At 35.9% G+C, this 24861-nt stretch overlaps 1 protein-coding gene across 2 annotated transcripts in view; it reads right to left on the reverse strand.

Annotated features, from left to right (window-relative positions):
* Nucleotides 1-24861, reverse strand: part of LOC111147410 (dpy-19 like C-mannosyltransferase 1) — a 97225-nt gene that overhangs the window by 14032 nt on the left and 58332 nt on the right. For both annotated transcript variants that reach the window (XM_022503417.1, XM_022503416.1), the window contains exons 10-16: nt 23557-23634; nt 16285-16371; nt 14039-14098; nt 13424-13504; nt 8030-8131; nt 3529-3600; nt 1283-1332 (exon numbers count right to left, since the gene is read on the reverse strand). In XM_022503417.1, coding sequence (XP_022359125.1) covers nt 1283-1332; nt 3529-3600; nt 8030-8131; nt 13424-13504; nt 14039-14098; nt 16285-16371; nt 23557-23634 — 530 coding nt within the window. The remainder of the gene's footprint in view (nt 1-1282; nt 1333-3528; nt 3601-8029; nt 8132-13423; nt 13505-14038; nt 14099-16284; nt 16372-23556; nt 23635-24861) is intronic.

Genomic DNA, 24861 nt, shown 5'->3' on the forward strand with positions numbered 1-24861 from the left:
AGTACTGTGGAGAGAAAGGAAACAGGGCAAAAGATGCCAGGAGTGTGGGTAACTGGGAAGGTGTATGTCAAAACATGTGGTCACCAACTGAGGGACATGTGAGCAAGACCTGAAGGAGAGAGTTTGAGATTGAGCATTCCTCAGGCAGACAGAAAGTGCAGAGCCCCATAATGGGAAGGTCCTTAATGGGCTAACTACAAAGACACCATGACTAGAGAAGAGAGAGGTAGGGGGAGAACTGCGGTGCCATAGCAGACAGGCAGTGTACCAGTGTTCAAGTGTAAATGGTGATGAATGCTGAGAGAGAAGATAAAGCATGTGATGATGGAGAATAATAAGCAAGGAGACAAGGAATCTCCTCAGAAGTGATGGTCAGGAAAGGCTTCTTGAAGGAGGTGACATTTACACAAGAATTAAAGGAGTTGGCCACATACAGAGCCAGGCTGTGGGGAGCAGAGGGCAAAGTGATGAACTTAGGGTACAACCAGGGCAAAACCACAGAGGCAGGAAACAGCCGCCATGGCTAAAAAGCAGAAAGGAGGTCCATGGGACATGAGTGCAATGGAAAAGAGGAAAATGAGAATTTCCTTTTCTCTCAGTTGTCTCTTTGTGTCTTTCACTCATTTTTCTAATGAGGTTTTAGCATTTTTCCTATTAATTTGTAGAAGTCCTTTATGTACGCCAGTCATTAGTCCTCTGTCATATACTGTGAGTATTTTCCCCCATTTTTCTTCTTCTTTAAACAATGTTCACAGTATCTTATCAAACGAAAATATTTATCTGGCCAACCTTTTTAATCTTTCCTTCTAGCTTACAGGTTTTATGTCATACTTAACGAGGTCTCTAATCCTAAAATTCTAAAAATAATCTCTTGGTTAATATTGAGGTTTTATTTTGTTCCTACATTTAAATCTTTGCTCCATCTGGAATTTATTCTGTGTAAAACATGAAGTATGGAATTAGTTTTATATTTCCCTGCTCTTCTCTCAAAAGACAGCCCATTGGTCCTAAAACATTTTTTGTTCCCTACTACTGAAGCACAAAGTTGTATCCTTCACGTATAGATTATGAGTAGGCCCACAGTCAGATTGTGCAGATGGAATTTGAAGTATGAATAAGTGATATTCTGAGCTCTGCACTGATAGGCAATAATGAGAAAAGCAAAGACGAGGAATGACAATCGAAAACACTAGTTATCAAATGCTGAGTGTGCAACATCAACTATAAAAATACACTGTAAATATCTACTTACTAATGTAAAATGATTAAATAGCATATTTACCTTATATGTGTCTGTTGTTTAGTTAAGACACCCCACATATCACTAATAATCTGCAAATAGATTTTTTAACACTTTAGAAGAGCTGTGCTGGGAAAAACAAAATTTCAACTAAAGTACCTCTTAAACTTTCAAACATCTACTTAAAAATGTAAGAAGTATGGAGATAAGAAATAATTCGGGAAATAATTATAACACCAAACTCTTCCATTTATACAGTACTTGATCATCTCTAATATCCAACAACCCTGTTCAGGTAGATTACATTACCCTCATTTTGTAAATGAGCAAACAGACTCAGACAGAGTAGATGATCTCCCAGAAGGTGGAGAAACTAGAAATCACTGCGAAGCCCTGAAACCCGACCTTCTGGCTTCCAATTCACATTCAGTAAATTACACCATGCTGAGGTTGTTGGCAATGCCTCTCCTCAATCATATATACTCATATCTGGACAACGAGCTTGGAGACTGATAAGTACAACTAACCAAACACTGAGTTTGCATATTTAGCAGCAACTGGAAGGTCATCGAATCTGAATCCTACCCCAGGGTGGGTGTCCTCTATGACACTGCTCGCAGGTTTTCACCCACCTCCTGGAAGAACCACCCAACTGCTGCTTGAGTTTGTCATGCTTTCCCAGTCTCCAGACTTTTTCTGCTCAAAAATCCTTCCCCCTAGAATTGGCGATGATTCTAAGAAGCCAAAATGAGTATACTCTTATTTCCAAGTGGCAGGCTTTTAAATATTTGAAAATAATTATCCTTTTCCCCTTTGAATCCTTCTTCTTTAAATCAAACATCTGAGCTTTTTTTTAACCTGATGTAACTGTTTTCATCATCTCTAGCCATCCAGGTTGCTGTCTTTTTAACGCATTCTGAATTGCCGGCATCGGTATTCTTTGATTACCTACGGGGTGCACACGCACATAAAGTATGCAAAAGTGCAAAGGAAGCACAGAAGCCAGCATAGAGCAGAAACTGATTGGCAATAAACTCATTAGATTTGAAAAGCTTGTGAGACTACAAAGCTGAACACGACACAACACCCAATAAGGCAGGAAAGGTGCCGAGTCGGTGCTGAGTCTGATTCTTGCTCTTCCCTTGCTTTTTAATGGACACAATGTGAGTCTGGTAACAACCTCTCTGATCTTCTAAAGCTGCATCTGTCAAATTGGGGATAATAATATCCCCGACAGGGCTGTCAAATAAGCAGGGACAATAACACATGCGATATGTTCAGGGAGAGTACAAATATATAATGTGAACAATAATTATAGCACAGAATATTCTACAAATACATAACACTGTGTTAACACAGAGATCACTAACTACAAATCAGAAAACCCTTAGGGTCTATCATCTGTTATCTTGATTACAGATTAATCTTTATTCATTCTCTTAAAACACTTGCAGTTCCAGAATTTGCCAAATGTTAAAAGAAAAAAGAGAATATCATACCTGTTTTTTGCTAAAAACTGGAACTTCCCTGACCTGATTCAAATCTTGGCTTAGAATTTCATTATCAAAGCCAAGTTGGGAGTCTAACAATTTTATCGATGTTGGTAATACATTATTAATATTCTATTTTCTGGATCAATAATAATAAACTTGATCCAGGACTTTGTGAGCAAGGCACGGATGACTTAGAATGGCATATTTTAAATATTTTAGTGAAATATTACATAAAGCTAAAAGTCAGTCAGTAATAATTTACAAAGACAAAAATAACTGTATCTGGGTCAATATGGTCTCTTTGATCATGTCTTTCAAAAATACATGACTATCAAAACTTGAACCATCCTTTTCCTATGTCTATTTTATGCTGGTAGACAGTAGAATATTTTTAAGGCTTGTAAATGTTCATCAAGGGCTAGAAGTGAGAAAATACAGAATATGTTTCAACAAATCCATATAAAACATTGTGTCATTAACATATAACTTAAGATACTTAACTACTACATAGAAACAAGAAAGTGTTTTATTTTAAGAAAGAGCTCTTGAAGGGTACCTGGATGGCTCAGTCAGATGAGCATCTGACTCTTGGCTTTGGCTCAGGTCATGATCTCAGAGTCATGCAATCTAGCCTTGCAACTGGCCCCGTACTCAGGGGGAGTCTGCTTGAGATTCTCTCTCCCTCTGCCCCTGCCCCTCCCCCCTCTAGCCCACTCTCTCTCCAAAATAGATAAATTAATAAAAAAGGAAAAAGAAAAAGAAAGAGCTCTTAAGAAATGGATGTGATAGACCTACCTTTTTAATGATTGCAATAAACACAACCAGAACGACTGGAAGCAACAATGTCTTTGTATACCTCAGTGGAGTCTGAAATTCAGAGATGCTTTGTTAGAGGAAAATATTATTTTCAGACAAAATTTCATTTCCAATAATGAAAAAAATGAATTTTAAAAAGTGTAAACAGAGCCTTCACCCATTTGAGTCCATCCAATATACCCACTGACTTGAGTCCCATCATAAAAATGAAGATGAATTACCATAGAAACAAACTTCCCCAAAATGTTGAGTTGAAAACACAAATACAGTCCCCAAACACTTGTAAGTATAAAATATGACTGGGACTGGAAAGATTATTGTTCCTTCTTTGTACACTACTTTTCTAACTAGAGAATTCAACTTAATATTCACCTAAGATCAGCAGAACTCCTTTAAATGGCATGAGCTTTTCCTGTACATTTGGTGGGGGGTAAAAATCTTAACCATCGTTCCAAGACACACACACACACACACACACACACACACACACACATGACCCATGTTTACAAGAGAAATAAAAACATTTTTACCTTTCCTTAAAACTACAGGAACAGTTAATAACAAACCCCTACAACTGCAATCCTATATATTTCACAATCATTTGAAGTCATAGTCTTAACTCTAGGCTTGAAATTTCTAAATTGCAATTGATTTGTTTACCACCAACATTTACCCTCACAAAAATAATCCTATATCATTGAGTTAAATAATGTACACTTTCCCAAATGTTTATCAAGAGACATCTAGTTTCAACATATTAACAACACTGCTACATTTTAATAATATAAAATATAAGTAGTATTTTCTGATTTTCCCTCTCATTAGTCCACTTTTCTTGCTTGTTATCCCATATTAAACAAGTAATTTTGATAATTTATTAGCCCCCAAATGCATACTTCACCGAAGTCTCATTAAAAGGAGACTTTTTTGTTTTTATTTTACTATTTACCTGTATAAACATTTGCACAATACTTATACGTTTAAAATATATTTATTTCTATTTTGTAAATTTTTAATTGTCTTAACCTCATAAAAATCATATAACCAAAAGTATTTTATTATTCAAAAATTTAGACATTTGCTAATAACAACTAACAATAAATGTAAGAAAAGTTGTGAGATTCGGGTGTTTACCTTAAAAAGGCAATGTATCAAAATTGCATTTAAAGTATTTAACAAAATTTAACAAAGAACTCAAACAATTTTAAAATTATATTCCAAAACTTTGTTTTAAAAATATTTTTTAATATTTTTCTTAAGATGAAAAAATCAGACTAGCATCAAACTTCGACAGCAACACTTAGAACAGAAGATGGTGGAGTAATTTATTTAAGACAGTCAAGGAAAAACACATGAGCCAAAGATTTTGTATCTAGCCAGAACTTCACATATAAAAGCCACTGATAAAATATTTGAACATGTGAAAACTCAGGGATTATGGATCCTATGGCCCTTCCTGAGGAATCCAATGGAGAGTAAGCTTCACACAATCAAGAAATAGGCATGAGAGGCTTCTGTCCCAGAACATGCAGCATTAAAAACACCACCTACAGAACTGTGACAAGGGCAGGGATACAAAGGTGATAGAACAGCATGAGTGGTTTCGTGTCTAGATACTGAAGGTGCAGTGGGACTCCTACAGTGGGGTCAGAGGGGAGAAGTAAAATAATGTAAAATAATGTCACTGGTGACTATATGGGAAGTAAAATATTGTCACTGATTATAGTATTACAATAAATTAGAAATGGGGGATAAGAAGTGACTAAGTTCAGTGTAACTCTCCGTAGGAAATCAACAGAAGGGACTCGAGTTAGTATATAAAAGAATTAATATAAAGGAAACAAAGTATACAATTTCCTCAATTCCAAAAGATCCAACAGGGAGAGTATAGGCACATGGACAAATACAAAGGAAACAAACCACACAGGGAAAAGAGTAGGCGTGTGTGTACATGTGTGTGAGCTTTAGAATTATAAGCTCCTTTTCCACGAATTTTTTTGTTTTATTCTAAGCATAAAAGTTATACATGCTCAATGTAAAAATTAAAAAATGCAGAAAAAATAAAGATGACAACCAGTTTCACATTTTAATCAGTTATCAAAATTTCTTCCCCAATGAGTTTTCTGTTCATATCCTTCCCCCATTTCTGCATGTGTGTGGGAGTGAGGATGTATTTTTGGTGGTGGAGAAGGGTAGAGTCCTCGGTAATTTTTACTGATTTGGACAATCTCCGATACTCACTACATTAATCCCTAGTTTCATTTGTTATATTTATGGCAAGAGTCATCCCAGTTAGTCATTTGCTTTTTAATTTTTATAATATTTAATGTACAGATGTTTTAAGTTACATGCAGTCAAATCTATTAATCATTCTCATATGTGCTTTGGACAGCTATTTGCTCATTAAAAAATGAAGCTAATACTCATTGAAATGTCTCTCAAATTTATTTTTCAGGCTTCATTTAATTTTGACACATTAATTAACTGAATTGAAGTTTATTGCATAATGTGACATAAGGCTTTAACTTAACTCCTCACCCCAAATCCCATTTTTCAAGTATTTATGAAATAATACATTTTTAACTGTTTATCTGTGCTTCTCTCTTCATTTCATATCAAGTACATACACATAAACACAGTTAAGTACATACACATGGGTCTATCCAAGCATTGTCTATTTTTGGCCATAAAAATGTTCCTTAGAATTGCTGTACTTTAAATAGTATTGCTCACCATTTCTATATCTAGAAAGGAAAGATCCCCCTCTTTGTTTTTACTCAGTCAGTTAAACGTCTGACTGCTGATCTCAGCTCAGGTCAACCTCAGGGTCATAAATTCAAGCAGAATACAATTAAAATATGACTACTGCATAAAATTTCAAAGATGCAAATTGCAAAAAAATTAATCATTAATTATCTCTCTAGTCAAAAACCACTGTTAAAGTTTTGCTCTCTTATATCTTATTCTATGCATGTTAATTATAGGTAAATAAGGGCATACCATTTGTTCATTCCATGATACATGTCTTTCCATATCAGTATAATATCATGACAAACTCTTCCTTTCTCCCAGTGTTTGGGTGTATCATACAATGGATGCCTTCTCGGAACAGGCACCACACTGTCTCTATAGCACAGCCTTGGGAAGATACCTACAGAGATGTGGAATACCAGGCTGCAAACAGCTTTGCTATTTTCTTCAAATTAACTGAAGTCACGCTATGCCTCAATAAACAATTTCTTCTATTATCTCACTGATGCTGCATACTATCAGGTTAGAGTGGCATGAATATCCTCAATAACGCCAAAGGACTTCCGCCATATCCTCCCGCTCTACCGATATTTACCCTCTACTTCCTTTACCACTTGCTTGAAGGAGTCTTGATTTTCTGTGAACATGCATTTGAATGTCTCGCAAGACACTCTTCTTTAGTATCTTCCGGCAGGCTCAATACTATCATTCATACACTATATATTAGCCATTATCTGTCAAAATTTGCCAGAATCTGGGAATGAAGACTGACAGGTCACTGGAACAAACAGTACATCTGCAGGACGTGCTCAATTCAGAATGTCTGCTTGGTAAGAGTGTGCAATGGGGTACACTATCATCCCCTGGTCTGTAACTCAGGACACAGACGTAGCCACCTAGCAGGATCAGGGGAACTAGAGTATTGTTTGTGTGTGTGCAAGAAATACACACACAGAGCTTTGAAGGAAAATGTCTCATAGATAATAAAATATAATAAAATTGGGGCCACACGGGTGGTGTTAAAAAAGACACACACATCTATATATCTCTATCTATATGTATATCTGTAACTATATATACATAGACATACATGTTTGTTGAACCAAGCCAGCTCACTGATCGCTATGACATATTTTATACAAAATATCATTAAAATGTCAAAATCCTTCTCTACATATCTCATTTGGTTCTCACAGTATCTTTTCGCAGCATACCACTAGGAACTAGTAAGCCATGACAGAAGAACAAACGAGAGTTGCTTGTCCAAGAACCTCAAGTACTCTTGCAGACTTCCATCTCACAACGCCCCACGCTACTCTCTGCTTTCTTTTTAAACATCTGAATACAGTTTTAGAAAGAAAAACACTGTTGGAATGAAAAAGTTGTACTCAATGATATTTCAGAGCAATGAGATTATTCAAATCAACAACCACAGAGTGAATGGAAATGCGAGAGCTCGAGAGCAGCATCCCTGAAACGAGGCTACTTGAAATGCCTCCGTGTTTACTCATCCAAAACACTATTGCTAGTCTGAAGGCATGCTTCTCAATTATCAAAATGAGAAAAGACCATACTAACAGTAGTAGGGATGTCCTCCTCCAAGCCATCACTTTCCTTTCCTTTCCACTGAGGTAAGAGCACAGAGGAGAGTCTGAGATAAGAGGAGCGCCCTTTATGAAAAATGAATGGACCAAAACCTGAGGAAGGAAAACTAGAAATTGCATCTTACCTCCTTTTCCATAAAGTCAAACTCTGCTGCACAGGTATACAATAAAGTATCAAAATCCTTGTAACTGAAGAATTTTGATGTTAATAAGTTGCCAATATGAGCCTAGGAAGGAATAACGTGGGGTACCATTAGATTATGCCATATATTGTAGTAACGCACTTTAATCTTCATAGTATCTAAAAACAGCTTTCACTATATCGCAGAGCTCGCTGTTCCCATGCTAGACTTGCTTCTGTTAAAGCACTGCAACTTCATGGTTCCCCTTCTTTTGCTGGCAAATGATAGCTCCAGCAACGCCCGCCTTCCACGATCCATCACCAGCAGACCAAAGGCTTTTTTCCCCTGGGTTTTCCCTGCTCAGTGTGCTGAACCTGACAAAATACACTGTACAACACCTCATCTTCCTTAACCTACCATGGGGAGCAGGCCTGGTAACACACGCAGACCTCTGTCAATCCTAAGGGACAGAGTGCAACAGAGTGAAAGAAAAGAAAACATTAATATCAATTTCTGAAAGGGGATTAAGGGATGCCTGGGCGACTCAGTCAGTTAATCGTCCCACTGTTGATCTCAGCTCTGGTCAACCTTGGGGTCATAAATTCAAGCACCACCCACACTGGGCCCCCTGCTGGGCATGGAGCCCACTTTAAAAAAAAAAAAGACTTTGAAAGAAGTAGAAAATGGGCAGGCTTTGGAAAAACATCCACCTTTAAATAACGATCAGTTATATGTGTAATTCTTTACATGCTACCCAATACAATGACTGCCATATATGTAAAGACCTTAAGTTCACAGATTAAAGGACAGTTGCTCAAACTGGATTTCAGGGAAAAAATTCAAATTTTATATTGTCTACAAGACACATGTTTAAAACAAAAGTATGTAGAAAGGTTGAAAATGGAAGAGGATAACAAATAAGATAAAATTGAACCAAAGAAATCTAGGTTAGCAAACGTTAACATCTCACAAAACTGAATTCAAGCAAAAAATAAATGAAAAGAGACAACAAATGACATTCTATATTCATAAAGTGAACAGCAAAGACGGGTCATATGTATCATGAACATATCTGCAGTTCACGGTATAGATTCAAAGGGTATAAAGAGCTGAAAAAACTGTAGGAAGTAGGATAAGTTGATCGTGGTCACTGCAAATGTTAAATATTTCCTTTAAAATAGAAAAAGCAGATGACTGTTAATATAACACCTGAATATTATTATTAATATGCTCATGGAAAACACAAACTTCACAAACAGAGAATACATGTTACTTTTGAACATAAGTAAAATATTTTTTAAAAGTTCATATACCATACCACAATACTTTTCAAAGAATCAATATAATACAAATTATTTTTTTTTCTAATCATAAATGCAATAAAATTGTAAGATGACTAGAAATGGCTTTGAAAAATCTTTTTGGCTAGAAACCAAATAACATAAAACTTAATAACCTTCAGACTAAAAAGAAAATCTCAAAATAGTTTGTAAGACACAGAAAAAAACACTACTAATAGGGATATTTATAGCTCTAAATGAATTTATCAGAAAATAAAAGAGGTTGAAAACAAAAGAGCCAAGCACTTTCCCTTGAGCATTAGAAAAAGCTACAGAACAAGCACAAAGACATAAGAAACAAGGATGACACAACTTGGTGACAAAGAGCAATTCGGCAAAACCAGAAGACTCAAAAAAGGGTGGTACTTTGAAAATATGAATATAGTAAATAGAAAGCAGGAAAAACAGCACACAAAAAAAACCCTCAAAAACCAGCTCTTTATAGGAGACTAACACAATCTTCATTCTGAATCCAAATAAGGAAGATAATAAAAGAATGTAAAAGACCATTTCACATACATGCAAAAATTTTAATAGGAATTTTCACTAAGTGAAACCTACAACAATTTTTCAAAAAAACATGATCCATTTGATGACATATATGAAATAGGTAAGTTTCCTCTAAAGACATAAACAACCAATAACTTCCTAAAGGAAGTGGATTTGTAGTAGAAAATTTTCTAATGAAGAAAACTCCAGGCCCTGAAGGCTTCACTGTCAAATTCTACCAAACACTGTAGGAAGAAATAGCATCACCTTTATATAAATTCTCTTTGAAATAGGAGATTGGGTGTGCTTGGGTGGCTCAGTCGGTTGAGCAACTAACTCTCTTTTTTTTTTTTTAAAGATTTTATTTATTTGAAGACAGAGATCACAAGTAGGCAGAGAGGCAGGCAGAGAGAGACGGGGAAGCAGGCTCCCCGCTGAGCAGAGAGCCCGATGTGGGGCTCAATCCCAGGACCCTGGGATCAGGACCTGAGCCAAAGGCAGAGGCTTTACAACTTAGCCACCCAGGTGCCCCCCAACTGTTGATTTTAGCTCCAGTCATGACCCTGACCCTGACCCTAATCCTAACCCTAACCCTACGGGTTAACCCTAAGTCATGAGCTGGAGCCCCATGTCCGGCTTCACACTCAGTGGGGAGTGTCTCCTTGAGATTTTCTCCCTCTGCCCCTCCCCTGCCCTGCATGCACTCACACACATGCGTGTTCTCTCTCTAAAATAAATAAATAAATTTTTAAAAAAAGAAATATGAGATTGAACACTTCCCAAGAATTTAAGGAAGCTAGCATTACCTTGAAACCAAAGCCAGACAAAAACATTGTAAGAAAATAAAACGACAGACTAATAACCTCCCTTATATAAAAATCTTTAAAAATATCAACAACCAATCCAACAATCTATAGAAAGAATAATATATCATGAGCAAGTGAGGTTATCCGAGAAATACAAAGATCAACACTCAAGAATCAATGAAAATGGGGACTTTACTTCCTAATGGCAGAGGTGGAAGCTGACAAGTCCCCTCCCCCAATAACACCTATAAAATTAGAAAAAAACTGTCAAAAACAACCATATCCCATTTTAGAAAGTGACCAAAAAGAAAACAAATTGAGAAGCACTCATCCCTACAAAATCTGATTAATTCCGAAGGGAAACAGTGGGTGTCGGTGGCATTCGTGCCTGGAAGGCTCCCATCCACCCTCAGCAGCAACGACACTTCCCGGGGTTGGTAGGCCCAAGAGGTCCACAGGGTGGGGCTGGCTATGAGAAGCAGAACCTTTGCTACGGGAGGGTGCTGACTTGTTTGGGGGCGGGGAGCAAAAAAATCTATACTCAGAGACACTGTTAATAAAAGTGTCAAACAGCAGGCAATGCTTTGCCAGCCTAATGCTGCATCATCCCTGCAGTGAACAGCCCACTGGCAGACGAGCTAGAGACTTTACAGAGATTCTGGAAATGGGAAAACCAACAAGGGGGTAAACCAATTCTCCCATCCCTGGTGGCCTGGAAAACTGCACACATAGGCTGAGGGATCCCGGAGCCCAGCTTCTTCACAAACCTATAACTGGCTGGGAGGTGGCATGCAGATTCACGGAAGACAGAGAGTGGAAGAGAGGAAAAGATGGGGCAAACTTGATGTTCAGATGAGAGTTAACATAGTGAGCCCGATGCTATCCTTGAAAAATCTGCTTTCAAAGCTGGTATTTGGCTGGCATCAGGGAACTTAGATTTCAGATGGCTCCTACCAGCCTAAGTGAGAAGGAGCTATGGCTCCCTGTACCTAAAACACTCTGGTTTCTTCGGAGCACCCACATTCCTTCTGGGAGTCTGGAATTTCGATACATGCCAGGCAGAAGGTGCCTATGTTACCAGCCCCCAGCAAAAACTATGTGTCTCTAAGTACTGACTAAGCTTCCCTGGTAAACAACCTCAGACATCTACCAAGGAGAGTGTTGACAGGAGCAGGGATGGGAAGTCAGGATGTACTGAGAAATGGCTCACGTGGTTCCTAAAGAACAGGGCAGTGTCTAATTATCTTAATAGAGAAGGGTGAACGGAAATGCTTCTTAAAGGCTGTGTGGCCTTGCCAGTCTCTTACTTTAACCAATGTCACAATTCAGAATTTATGAGCTGATGTCCTTGATCAGTGTTATAGATTTCTAGAAATACTGAAGTTGCAATTGAATTACTTCTAATTTGTTTGGTCCTTGCTAGAACATCAGGGTGTGACAGAAATCACAACATCACTTTTACCTGTATCAGTACCATAACTGGATAGTCTTCCCCAGAGAGGAGACAGATTCCACTCCCCTCGAACTTGGGATGTCTCCCTTTTCTTCCTACTCATTCTCTGTATCCTCACTACTCAATGACCTTGTAGCGCTCCTCTTCTCAGCAGACTTCCAGGAGCCTTCCCTGACTCTTCTCCTGTGCATTCCTGCTTTTATCACAGCGTTTATTACATTATATTAGAGCTGCTATGTATGGTCCTGAAATCCCACTAGACCGTATCTTACTCAGTTCTGTATCTCTAGGATACATTCTATCACCAGGTACATACTGAATAAGTAAATAAGTAACTTTAGACCATAGTTTTCTACTTTCTACAGGTTGTAGATTGCCCAATGAACAACCCAATTGCTTTCAATCATTTTAAAGCAAAAAATTCCCTTGTTCAAATGAAAAGCTTCATAATTGCCCAGTGTGTGAGAAATTAAAGCACAACTGCCCTGGGTGAAAGGCTGCCAGGGAGGTTGGGAAGTAGACAGACCCCCACAGAAGGTATGCAAATTCCAGGACTTCACAAAACCCAGTTTCAGAACTGTAGCTTTAATCTATTATGAAGGAAAGATAGCAAATTAAAATAAATTACAGAAAAAATATGAGGTTTGCTTTACTTTATGTTGGTTGTTGTGCTGCTTCTTCTTAAAATTTAATCAATGTGTTTACTAAAACACCAAAATAAAATAGGCAAAGAATAATTATGAATGAGAAGAATCCTTAAGGTTATAAAGCAGAATTCTTCTCATTTTATTTTCTCTCCTACCCAAACACTAAAACAAAATAACAACAAAAAACCCTTCTCTTAATAAGACTAACTTGGATTACATTACCTATAAATAAATCTTTCACAGCATCGACCAGGAAACGGGCTTGGGGAAATAAGACTATAATATGGTCTATAGTTTTTAAAGGCTCTGAAGATGGTATACTGATGTGTTACCAAAGGATTATAAAGAAACCAGAGAAAAATGACTGTATATACCTTAAAATTTGAGCTCATCTTTAGAGCTTTCTTGCTTTAAAATTTTAAAATCCCTGTGATACAGAAAGACCAATTAAAATAACAGGATTGAGTCAAGAAATTAATATTGGAGAATAGAAACTATACAGTTATATTTGCTTTCTATTATCATAACTATATAAAATAATAAGTGAATAGACTTCATATTAGAATTTGGCTTAAATAGTGGTACTTTAATAACTCAAGTAATTCATTCTTAGCCTGTATGATTCTTCACAAGTCTTCCAGGTTAAAGAAAAATGTACTTACATCATCAGCAATGCCAAAGATTTTAGATGTCAAATACTTGAGCACGATGGTTCCAAACAACCAAAAACATCCTTGGATAACCTAAAAAAGGAAAACAAAACAAAACAAAAATAAACTAATGCTTCATACAGACATTCCTTAGACATAGCCAAGGAAGAAAAAAATCAATGCTTTAATCACATGTGAAATAAATATTTCCATACCCCCAAAAAAGATGCTAAAAAATGTAGCTTAAAGAATGTTATCCAAAATCAAGGGGCTATCACCAAAAATAAAAATATGTACATATGATACTATCAAAATTATAGATTTACACAGCAATTGCAGTTACATTCCCCTTCTACTAACAGTCTCTTACACATGCGCTGCTCCCCAGAAAAAACATAGATGATAAAATAAGTAAAACCAGAATACTTCACCTACCCAATATTAATTTTAACTTGCCACATGAAAAGGGCAATTTGGCACATTAAAACTGAGCCCTAATTATGTCATAAAGTTGTTAGATCTCCTGGATTACATAAGAATAGCTAATTTCCTTAAAAGTAAGACATAAAACTGATGATATATTTTAGGAAAGGAAAAATTTATGCATTCAAATAGATTGATTCTTACCCATAAACTAAGTTCGGATACATTTATTTTCAGGAAATACGGTTTCATTTCCAGTATACCCTTCATGGAGAAAATAACATAGCATACAGAAAGACCAATTAAAATAACAGGATTGAGTCAAGAAATTAATACATACTTACATACATAAAGTACCAACAAACATTTCTAAATAATAAGACTCTCAAGAATCTAAAATTCAGCACATTGTCAACGTTCCATATAGCATTACAACAAGCTCACTGACTTTAAGAAATAGCCGTGTTTTATCCAATGTAGATTAGAGCAGTTAGTGACTTCGTAAAGTTGAAAACACAATTACCAAATATAAATTTCTATGATGGGATTTTACATCTCAGATTTACCTCAGAAGTAGTATCATTCATACACACACACGCGCGCGCGCACATGCACGCGCCTGTGTACTATTATATATAGTATATAATAATTTTAGACAGGTGTCTTATAGTTGTAAGATTTAAATTAAAAATTATCAACTCTTAGAATAAACTACAAGTGAGTTTTTAATGGATCAACTAAATACTCCTCTTCTACCAAATCTTTTCTCTCTCTAGGAAATTAATACACTCCCACATATGGTACCTATAAGGAACTAAATCTACTTCAAACTTGGCAAAAATATGGTTGGAGATCAAAACAGAAATACATGAACTCAAATTAAATCTTTTCAGAAGTTTCTGAATATCTGAGAATACAAAAAGTATTATGATTTAGGTTTCAAAGAGATTACTACAAATAAAAATAGGCAAATGTGTGTTTATAGTTATACATGCATACATTCTCTATATTCTGTAACCGTTGGCATCATTTATTTTTATACACCCAAATATGAAATTTACATAAATATGCTTAATTCATACCCAAGACACAACTTACTGTCAAGCACCTAAAAGAAAACCTGATACATTATAGGTCCTGGAATGAAGTTTCCTGCCAAATGTACTTAGGTTAGATTTCATTGGCACCTGAACACAAGTTTCAAGAGTCACGTACTTTAAGTAATAGCAGGACTTGCCTGTGAACACATGTAAATAAAGAACCGAGTGTACTGTTACATTTCCTGATTACAAACAGAATTCACTGACTATAAGAACTATCATTAATCTCAAAGCACAGCAACTCCATTAATGATTTTTTTGGCATTGCTGAAAACCCCATATGCCCATATGCTAACTGCTAACATCTGTGACTAAGCATACTTGAGCCACACAACATGAAAAGGGAAGCAGTCCAGACTAGGAAGAGGCATATTCTTGGGAAACAGGATCTTAAATATTATTTGTGAAATGGGACAAAGAAATACAAATTTCCCAAGTTGTTCATGGGTTCTAGAAATCAAGAAAACCAAAATAATCTGGGTAACTTAAACGATTATTCGAGAAGCAGAATATAGTTCAATTAAGACAGTACAATGCACTTTTGTCTTCAGGAAAGCAGCCTAATACTATAGCATGTGCACTTGAAATATAGGAATTTTTTTTTCCTTTTAGGTTAACAAAACCTTGTAATGGTGAAGCCTATTCATAAAAAAGCCATACCCACCTCTGGAAGTCCTTAAATTTAGGAAGACTTATATTTAAGTGATCCTGCCAAAAGTGGCAGGAGTTAGATGACCTTTTACCTTTTGCTCTAATTCTAGAAAACAGTCTCCCAATTATTGAAATCTGCTCTTTGCAGTGCTTTAGCAAAGCATAACGGAGTCATCACCTGATTTAAACTACCTTAATATTTTACACAAATAGACACAAAGAGTTAAAAAAAAAAAACAAAAAAAACTAAGAGAACCCAAGGCCCCAAGCCTCTGATCACAGCGAAATCAGGAGAGACTGCTATGAGACACCACAGGGAGGCAAGGGGGTCAGAGAATGGAGCAGAAATAGGAGAAAAACTGCAATGGGGAAGAAACAAGAAAAAGAAGAAAGCACAAAACCTTTCTAAAATGAACCCTGGACCAAAATTCATGTGACAGAGAAGACAAGGAAAGAGAAAGGGCAAAGTAGGGGCCGAAGGCAAGGTGCTATGTTGCTATGTTCATATTTCCGGTATGAACTCTTGTGTTCCTTTCCTGTTGGGGAAGGGAATACTGGAACACTTTATTACATATATACAAAATCAGTAAAAATGCCTGAGATAATTCTTATAAAAATCCTTCACCAATCCCAAGCCAGTGATTAAAAACTGGTGAACCATTAGTTTCAAAAATAGCCATGTACTTAAGAGACACTTACCCAAATAATTACCAAAGAGGAAGCATAATAAGAAGTTAATAACATTGAGTTTCCAAACATCAAAACAAAACAAAGTGCAAGAGAAATCTGGAAAAATCCAAGAAAAATATAATTAATGCACATAAAAGAACACAGATTTTTATTCTGAAAATTGCACATGCCCATGATGAAATTCAAACCATATAAAAGGGGATATACCATGAAAACAGCCCACGTCCTATCCACACTTAAAACCCAAAAGATCGCCACCATCAACAGTTTCCTGTGCATCCTTCAACACATTCACAAGTACAAAGTCTAGTTTGAATTTTTTAAAAACCACAAGTGGAAACCTGGCCCATACACGATGCTACTGCTTGCTTTAACTCTGTTTCAGAGAGTTTTCCGTATGAATCCAAACCAACCTAATTCATTCTGTTGAATAGCTGAAAAAAGTACAGCACTCTAGAGTCATACCATAATTTACTGACCAGTCCTAGGACTACTGCTGAACAGGTAAGTACTTTCTAGTTTTATTTTGCTGTTATATGGTTTTCCCTATTACAAACACCGCTATGATAAACATCCTTAGGTGTGTATCTTAGATACATGTTAACACACTCATGAGATAAATTACTAGAAGTGGAATTGATGGATCAAGGGTATACACACTTTGAAATCTGAAAAAATATTGACAAACTGCCATAAAAAATACTATACCAATTTACTCCTTCACCAGTAGGACATGAGAGCTCCTGCTGATACACACTCTTATCAATTCTTTAAAATGTTTGACCATCTCATCCAAGAAAAACATCACTTCACTGTTTCACTTTTCCATCCTTTTAATACTTGGTGAGACAGAGCATCTTTTCTTCTATTTGTTGTTTTTATTGTGGGTCTGAATTGCTCATTCCTACCACCCATTTTTCTATTGGGTTTTAGCTATTTTAAGAGCTCTCTTTATATGTTATGAAAATATCATTCCTTATCAGGCAAATACATTGTAAATATTTTTCTGAGTTCATTTTTATCTTTGTGGTATTTCTGTATTAAAGTTATTTTCCAAATTTTTATGTTAGTCAAATTTATCGTTCATTTCCCTTAGGTCTTCTATAATTAGAAAAGTTTTTAAAAATAAAATAATCCATGTTTTCTTCTAGAAGTTTTATTTTTGATCCATATATTTGAATTCCCATCTGCATTTCAGGATCAGCTTAAGGTTCAAAAGCTGACATATTTATTAGAACCACTTTATTCAATAATGTACATCATGTCATATTTAGAGTTCTATCTGTCCACTGTTGAATCTTTACATCCAAAAATAACACATGTTGTTGCCATTTAAGTGTTCCTTTACATTCATGGGGGGGTGCAAAATTTTCCTCGTATGGATCCTGCATATTAAATTTATTTCTAAGTGTATTATTTTTGTTATTGTATCGGGAATCTTTTCTCATCATATTTTCTTTTTTTCCCCTTTTTTAAAAGATTTTATTTATTTATTTGACAGACAGAGACCACAAGTAGGCAGAGAGGCAGGCAGAGAGAGAGGGGGAAGCAGGCTCCCTGCTGAGCAGAGAGCCTGATGCAGGGCTTGATCCCAGGACCCTGGGATCATGACCTGAGCCGAAGGGAGAGGCTTTAACCCACTGAGCCACTCAGGCACCCGCCTCTCATCATATTTTCTGACTGCATATGGAAACATTATGTTAAATACGCAGAAATGAACACACTCATTGTTTCTAGTAGTAATTAGTTTATTAATTTTGGTTTTTTGGTATTCGAAATCATATCACCTACAAACAATATTTCTTCAACTTCCTTTCAAATTTTCAAAAGCCTTATTTTTTAGTCAATTGTATTAGTTAATATTCTTGGAATAAACCTAAGTAATATGCATGGCAGTGGCATATTTGTCAAGCTTCTGGCATTAATGGGAATACAAATATTGATTCATCATTTTGTGTGATGCTACTAGCTTTTGAATTGACGTATATGTATATATTTAAGATTGCAATGAAACACTCATCTATTTTCATTTGATTGAGATCTTAAAATCAGAAATAGCTACTGACTTATCAAATGCCTTTATAACATCAAAGGAAATGATCATATTGTTGATCTTTTTAAAATATATTGATGGGTAAGTTATATTGATATAATTTCTAATGGTGTCAAATCATTCTTGCATTCCCAGGAACGAACTTAACTTTTCATGGTATGTTATTCTCCTGTACTTATGAACAGGTAAACAACTAAATCCTCAAAATTTTATAACAATAGCTTTTTCCCATAAGAGCTGAAATTTAAGACAAACTCTAAACTTTCCAAATCAATTTTGGCAAAATTTAGCAGAATAACATCACTTTGCATAAATAGATTCATAACCAAGAATCAGGTAAAGCAATGCCAAGGGTATTCAAGAAAAAATATAAGGCAGTATCAAAAAAGGAGGTGCTAAAGGTCTGGAGAGAGATTTGAGGTCCATTCCTACCTCAGCAGCCAGTCTGGTCAGTGCGGTGCTCAAATGCTCCAAAGGTTTTGATTCTCAAGTTAAGGGAAAGCCAAAAGCCCTTCCCACACCTCCAGACCCTCTAGGGCCTACCCCACTAACATCTGGGACCTCATTTCACATTATTCTTCCCCATCTCGCTCCAATCCAGCCATCTTTTGCACATCCTAGAACACAGCGGGTACACCCCCACGGCAGAGCGCTTCTGCTTGCTGTTTCTCTTACCCTAATGGCTGGCTACCTCAACTTCTGAATCTATCTCCATGTAACTTCTCAGAGCGGCCTTGTCTTTGCACCCTTTTCAATTCCGACCTCCCCTACATACTCAGCAAATCCCACACTCCTTGTTCCTCACTAATGCCTACTAACATTTAACGTAACTGTTTAACTTACATATTTGTTTTTTTGTACTCTAGAATATATGCTCCATGAAAGAAGGGTTTTTTTTTTCTCCTTTGTATTGTTTTTATCACTGCCGTTTCCTTAGAACCTCAGAAATGTTTAACAAACAACTGGGTGCTCAAAAACATGAGTGAATTTAAATTCAAGGAAGTAAATTTGAAAATTAATAAAGAAAATTGAGAACTTAAAAGGTACAGAATCGAGATTATTACAAATTATTTAGTATTTGTGTCTTTTTTGAGTATCTGTATTTTAGCAGGTTCAAAAACATAAGACAACACTGTGAATGACTTATGTTAGCGAACTTTAAAACTTAGGGATAATTCCTAGCAAAATAGAAGTTACCAAAAACTACTCAAGAAAAAATCTCAACTGTTCTATTATTGTGAAATAAGTTAGATCAATAATTTAAAATCTGTCCACAAAGAAAACAACAGACCCATATAGTTTAGCAGACGAGAGCCACCAAACTTTCAGGGAGTATTCTTTCTAATCTCACACAAAATCTACCACAGAAAGGAAAGGTAGGGGCACTTTACAATTAATTCTATAGGGCTAAAATAAATCTGATACCAAATCAGCCAAGTGTAGCCAGAAGATCTTGGGAAAATGGCAGGAATCTATCTCCTCACCTAGACAACAACTATGTTGCCCAAACTTGTCTTAATGGAACTATGTGGGAACTCAGGAGTCTCCCAAGACTTGCAACTCCCAGGAGAACGCTTCGATGGGAAACTGAGCTATCTGCAGTGAATTTCAGCTCTTATCTCAGCAGCCGCTGCCCATCCCTCACACACCAGCCCAGATGTAGACAGTCCTGCACAAGTTCAAAAGCATAGTCAACAAAAGCAAAATAAACAAGTGGGACTGTATCAACCTAAAGAAAAAGCTTCTGCACAGAGAAAGAAATGATCCACAATAGGAAGACGCAACCTACAGGATGGGAAGAAAATATTTGCAAACCATCTAGCAGACAGAGTTAATATTCAAAATATGTATGTCATTTTCACAACTCAATAGCCAAAAAGCAATCAAAAGCCCATATAATCCTATTAAAAATGGGCAGAGGACTTGAACAGACCTTTTCTAAGGAAAACACACAAATGGCCCACAGGTACATGAAAAGGTGTTCAGCGTCACTCATCATCAGGGAAACGCAAATCCAAACCACAATGAGCTGTCACCTCACAGCTGTCAGAATGGCTATTATAAAAAAGACAAGAGGTTAGTATTGAGGAGGATGTGGAGAAAAAGGAATCCTTTTTCTCTGTTGGTGGGAATGTAAATTGGTACAGCCACTATGGAAAATAGTGTGGAGGTTCCTTAAGAAATTAAAATTAGAACTACTATAAGATCCAGCAATCCCAAAGAAAATGAAAACAAGTTTTCGAAGAGATATCTGCGCTCCCATAGTCACTGCAGCATTATTCACAAGAGCCAAGACATGGAAACATAAATTTGCATCAGTGAATAAATAGATTTTGAAACAGTGGTATGTGTGTGTATATATACATACACACACATATATACATGATGCAAAAATTATTCAGCCATAAGATAGGAAATCCTTCAATTTGCATCAGCATGGGTGGATCCTGAGCACATCAGTATGCTAAGTAAAAAAGCACATTAAGAAAAAGACAAATACTGCAGGATTCCACTTACATGAGGTACCAAGCAGAGTTAAAATCATACACATAGAAAGCAGAGTGGGGGTTTCCAGGAGCTGGGGGCAGTGGGAAGGAGAATAGGGAGTTATTGTTTAATGGGTATAGAGATTCTGTTTCCCCAGATGAAAAGAGTTTGGGAGACGGCACTGGTGGATGTAAACACTGAATGAATATACTTAATACCACTGATACGTACACTTATAAAGATTAAGACAGGAAATGTTATGTGTATTTTATCACAATAAAAAAATGTGAAAAAAAATTCCTTTTTGGAAACAATTCTGTATTTTTTTCCTTTATGTAACTATAGGGATTTAGACATTTGTAAAGGGATAATGGAAGAAGATATTCCACAGTAAGAAACCAGTTCCATAGTTAGTAAGTCATACCGTAAAACATAAACCATTCACCCAAGATAGGTCCTACTACAAATTAAACCTCTGTAATGTTAGTACTTTTATAACTGTAATTGAATCAAACAACTCATCCACAGTTACCTATGTGGCCATGTGGCTGACTGACTCTAAATGCTAACCAATTATTCTGATTTTTTACTGCAATGCAAAGGAAAAAACAACAGCCATATTAGACAGTTTTGGGGAAAAAAAAGCCAAGTGTAAAGGAAGGATAATTACTGTCCAACCCCGTTCATGAACAAAGATTTAAAAATACCAACAAACAGCAGCAAAGTGTATCCAGCAATATATAAAAGTTGTGTTTAGCCCAGAAAAGCAAGGTTTTCTTAATGCAGAATATCAATTAATATAATTCATCGCAGTAACATATTAGAGGGAAAAACACATAGGATCACGCAACCAGACACGGAAAAGTGTTTGAGGAAGCTTAGCTTTTATTAATTTCTTTTAAGAAGTGCTCAAAGATTGAGGATATGTTAAAAGGACAAAGAAGCCAGCTTAAAGCAGCTGGTCAAATCAGGAACAAGTCAAGCATAAATGCATAAAAATAAATAATGAAAACAGTAGATTATACTGCAGCAAATAAAACAGATGCCATTTTCTCTTGGATATAAGAGAGAAACTGGTAAAATGAATTGAATAGGAACGCTACAAAAATAGGAATGTCACAAAAAAGGAAACACAAAGGGCCCATAAACATATCAAAAGACCTTTGGCTTTATTGAGAATCAGAGAAAATGCAAATTAAGGCCATAAGATACCATTTTATACTCACCCATTTTATGATAAAATTTTAAAAGAAGATGTACAAAAATATGAGCTAAAATATTATACATTACTGTTCAAGGTAGTCCAATCATCTTTGCAAAACAACGTAGGATTAAATTAAAAAGATGAACATGGATATAATTTACCACCCAGGAATTCTACTACCAGGTAAAGACCCTAGAGAAACTCTTAGCATTTATGCCTCAGGAGGAATGTGTGACAACATTCAGTGTTATTCAAAGAAGAAAAAAATAAGGAAAAAAAAAAAACCCTAAATGTCTTTCAACAAGAAAATGGACAAATAAACTGTGCTTTATTTATAGAATGTAAAATATAAAGGGAAGAAAATGTCTGAAATCCGTAGCATCCAAATCTCAGAAACCTAAATAAAAATATAAGTCTGATAAACAGATACCATTTTTACAAAACTTAAAAACAATACTAATATTTAATAATAAAGATGTATTATTTAGGAATACATATATGGTAAAGTCATAAAGAAAAGCAAACTAGTTATAATTTAAAAGGTCAGGATGGCTGTTCTCTCTAGGAGAAGTGAGGGGACATCCCCAGGGCACACAAGGGCTTCTAAGCAGTGACAGTTCTAGTGTTCAGTTGGGGGCGGGGCTCAAACTTGTTCATATGATAATTTTGTTCATAACTTCCCTATACATATTATAATGTCCTTTTATATGTATCAATTATTAGAGAATAAAAAATAATGTGGCATATTATAATAACATCAAAATTTTAGGAAAAAGAAAACATCAAAATTGTAGAGCTAATGACAAGAAGACATGTTTTTAAAGGGTAAACATTTCCCAAAATCAACCATCCAGTCTTAGTACCAAGAATATTCTTCATGACATCTACTTAGCTAACTACCCCCTCTCCCCCCAATCTTTGTTACATTCTCCTCTTCTCAGTAAGACCTGCCCTCACCACCTCATTTGCTATCTTAATCCCCTGCCCCCTTACACTGGCCCTCCTGATCTCCCTGGGGTACCATGAGTTGTTCTTTTCTTTTTTTTTATCATCCTTTATTGCCTTCTAACATACTATATATAAGTTGCCCATTTACGGTGTTTATTATTTATCCTCTGTCCTCTCACCTTCCTCCACTCTACCAAAGTGTGATTAACATGTATGTGGGGATCCTTGTATTTCTATTCTGCAGTATGACCCACACACCTGGATAGTTGGTGCACAGCAAACAAACATTCTGTTTCATTTTAACAGAAGCCTCTTAGATAATATACCATTCCCTGTTTTTCTCTCATGAATTATCTCTTTTACTTATAGCAAGTCAGGCACAATCTCAAATCAGATAATATGACCCAAATTAAAATTTTCTGGGTGGCCTATTTAAAACATGGCCTTTAATTATATCACAGCATTTGGATGACACTTGTTTTAGTTATGGAATCCTGTCACAACTAGTTTCAACCATGTGCAATACAAATACTAATCAGGAGTTTGTTTTAAGGTCAAACTAAATGGAAAAAAAAATTTAAACCATTACCATGTGTATATAAATGATCTTCCGTAATTTGCATATATCAATGTATCCCACAACATATACTGCAAATAATGAAGCAATCTGAAATTTAAAAAGAAGTTAAATTACAAATAAAAATTACATATGTAATGAATAGCTATAAGAATGAAAAAAAGATTATTTTTTATTGTTTTCTCACACTGATTTGTATTTATAGTCAAAAGGAATTTTTTTTTCTCTCTCTCTTTTTTTTTTTTTTTAAAGACTTCGTCTACTCAACAGAGATCACAAGCAGGCAGAGAGGCAGGCAGAGAGAGAGGAAGAAGCAGGCTCCCCGCTGAGCAGAGAGCCTGACGTGGGACTCAATCCCAGGACCCTGGGACCATGACCCAAGCCGAAGGCAGAGGCCCCAACCCACTGAGCCACCCAGGCACCCCTCAAAAGGAATTCTTTAATTTTCCTCTGACCTGTCAAATTATTACTGAATATAGTCAATATATTAATATAACAAATACAGATTAAATTTTTTTCTTCCATGAACAGCTCTCTCAATTAACCTTGTGAATTATCTACTTTGTGGATTATTCAAAAACAATACTCACTTTAATGTCAGGGTGACTCTACTGCCAACATGTACAATTACAAAGTGCTTTTTGCCCCATCAAGAAATATGAAAATTTAATTATAACAGATGACAATTAATACATAATTGGGAAAGGTACATTAAACTCAAAAGTAATTGCGTAATGCATGTGTGTAAAAATGCATTAAGTTCTGCTCATTAGTCATTCTTTACAAGAATCTCCATTAGTGTTCTTTCATTTATATAAACATTCAAGTATTCGTTATAATCAAATTTATCAAATTTCAAATTAGAAGGAGTACTTTCATTACTTTTAACTTTCTTTAGAGTTTTGAAGAAACCTATGTAGGTGTTGACCAAGAATTCAAAGAGTACTGGAGTTATTTAGGTGAATTAATTGATTAAATGATGATGATGTACCTCTTAGTAAAATGTAGTTACTATGCCACACAATGCCTCTCCACCCTTCTTCGTGGAGAAAGCAACTCAGATTAAATCCCATGCTTCCCCTGCTACACAAACGTGGTATAAATAAGCAGCAAAGTAGCTGAATACTTAAAGATATAACTTAAGTTTTATTCATTCTTTTTTTTTTTTACCTCCAAGCAATCTAAGACAGTTTTTCCCATGAGCAAGAAAAACAAGATTTCCCTTTCCCCAGATTTATCCATGGGGAACACTGCATTGCTGAAGGAGACTCGTATGACACTGTAGCTGTGAGGAAGTGTGCCTTGTTACTCGACATA

Source organism: Enhydra lutris, unplaced genomic scaffold, assembly GCF_002288905.1.
Source record: "Enhydra lutris kenyoni isolate GAN:26980312 unplaced genomic scaffold, ASM228890v2 scaffoldscaffold16, whole genome shotgun sequence".
Taxonomy (NCBI): Eukaryota; Metazoa; Chordata; class Mammalia; order Carnivora; family Mustelidae; genus Enhydra; species Enhydra lutris.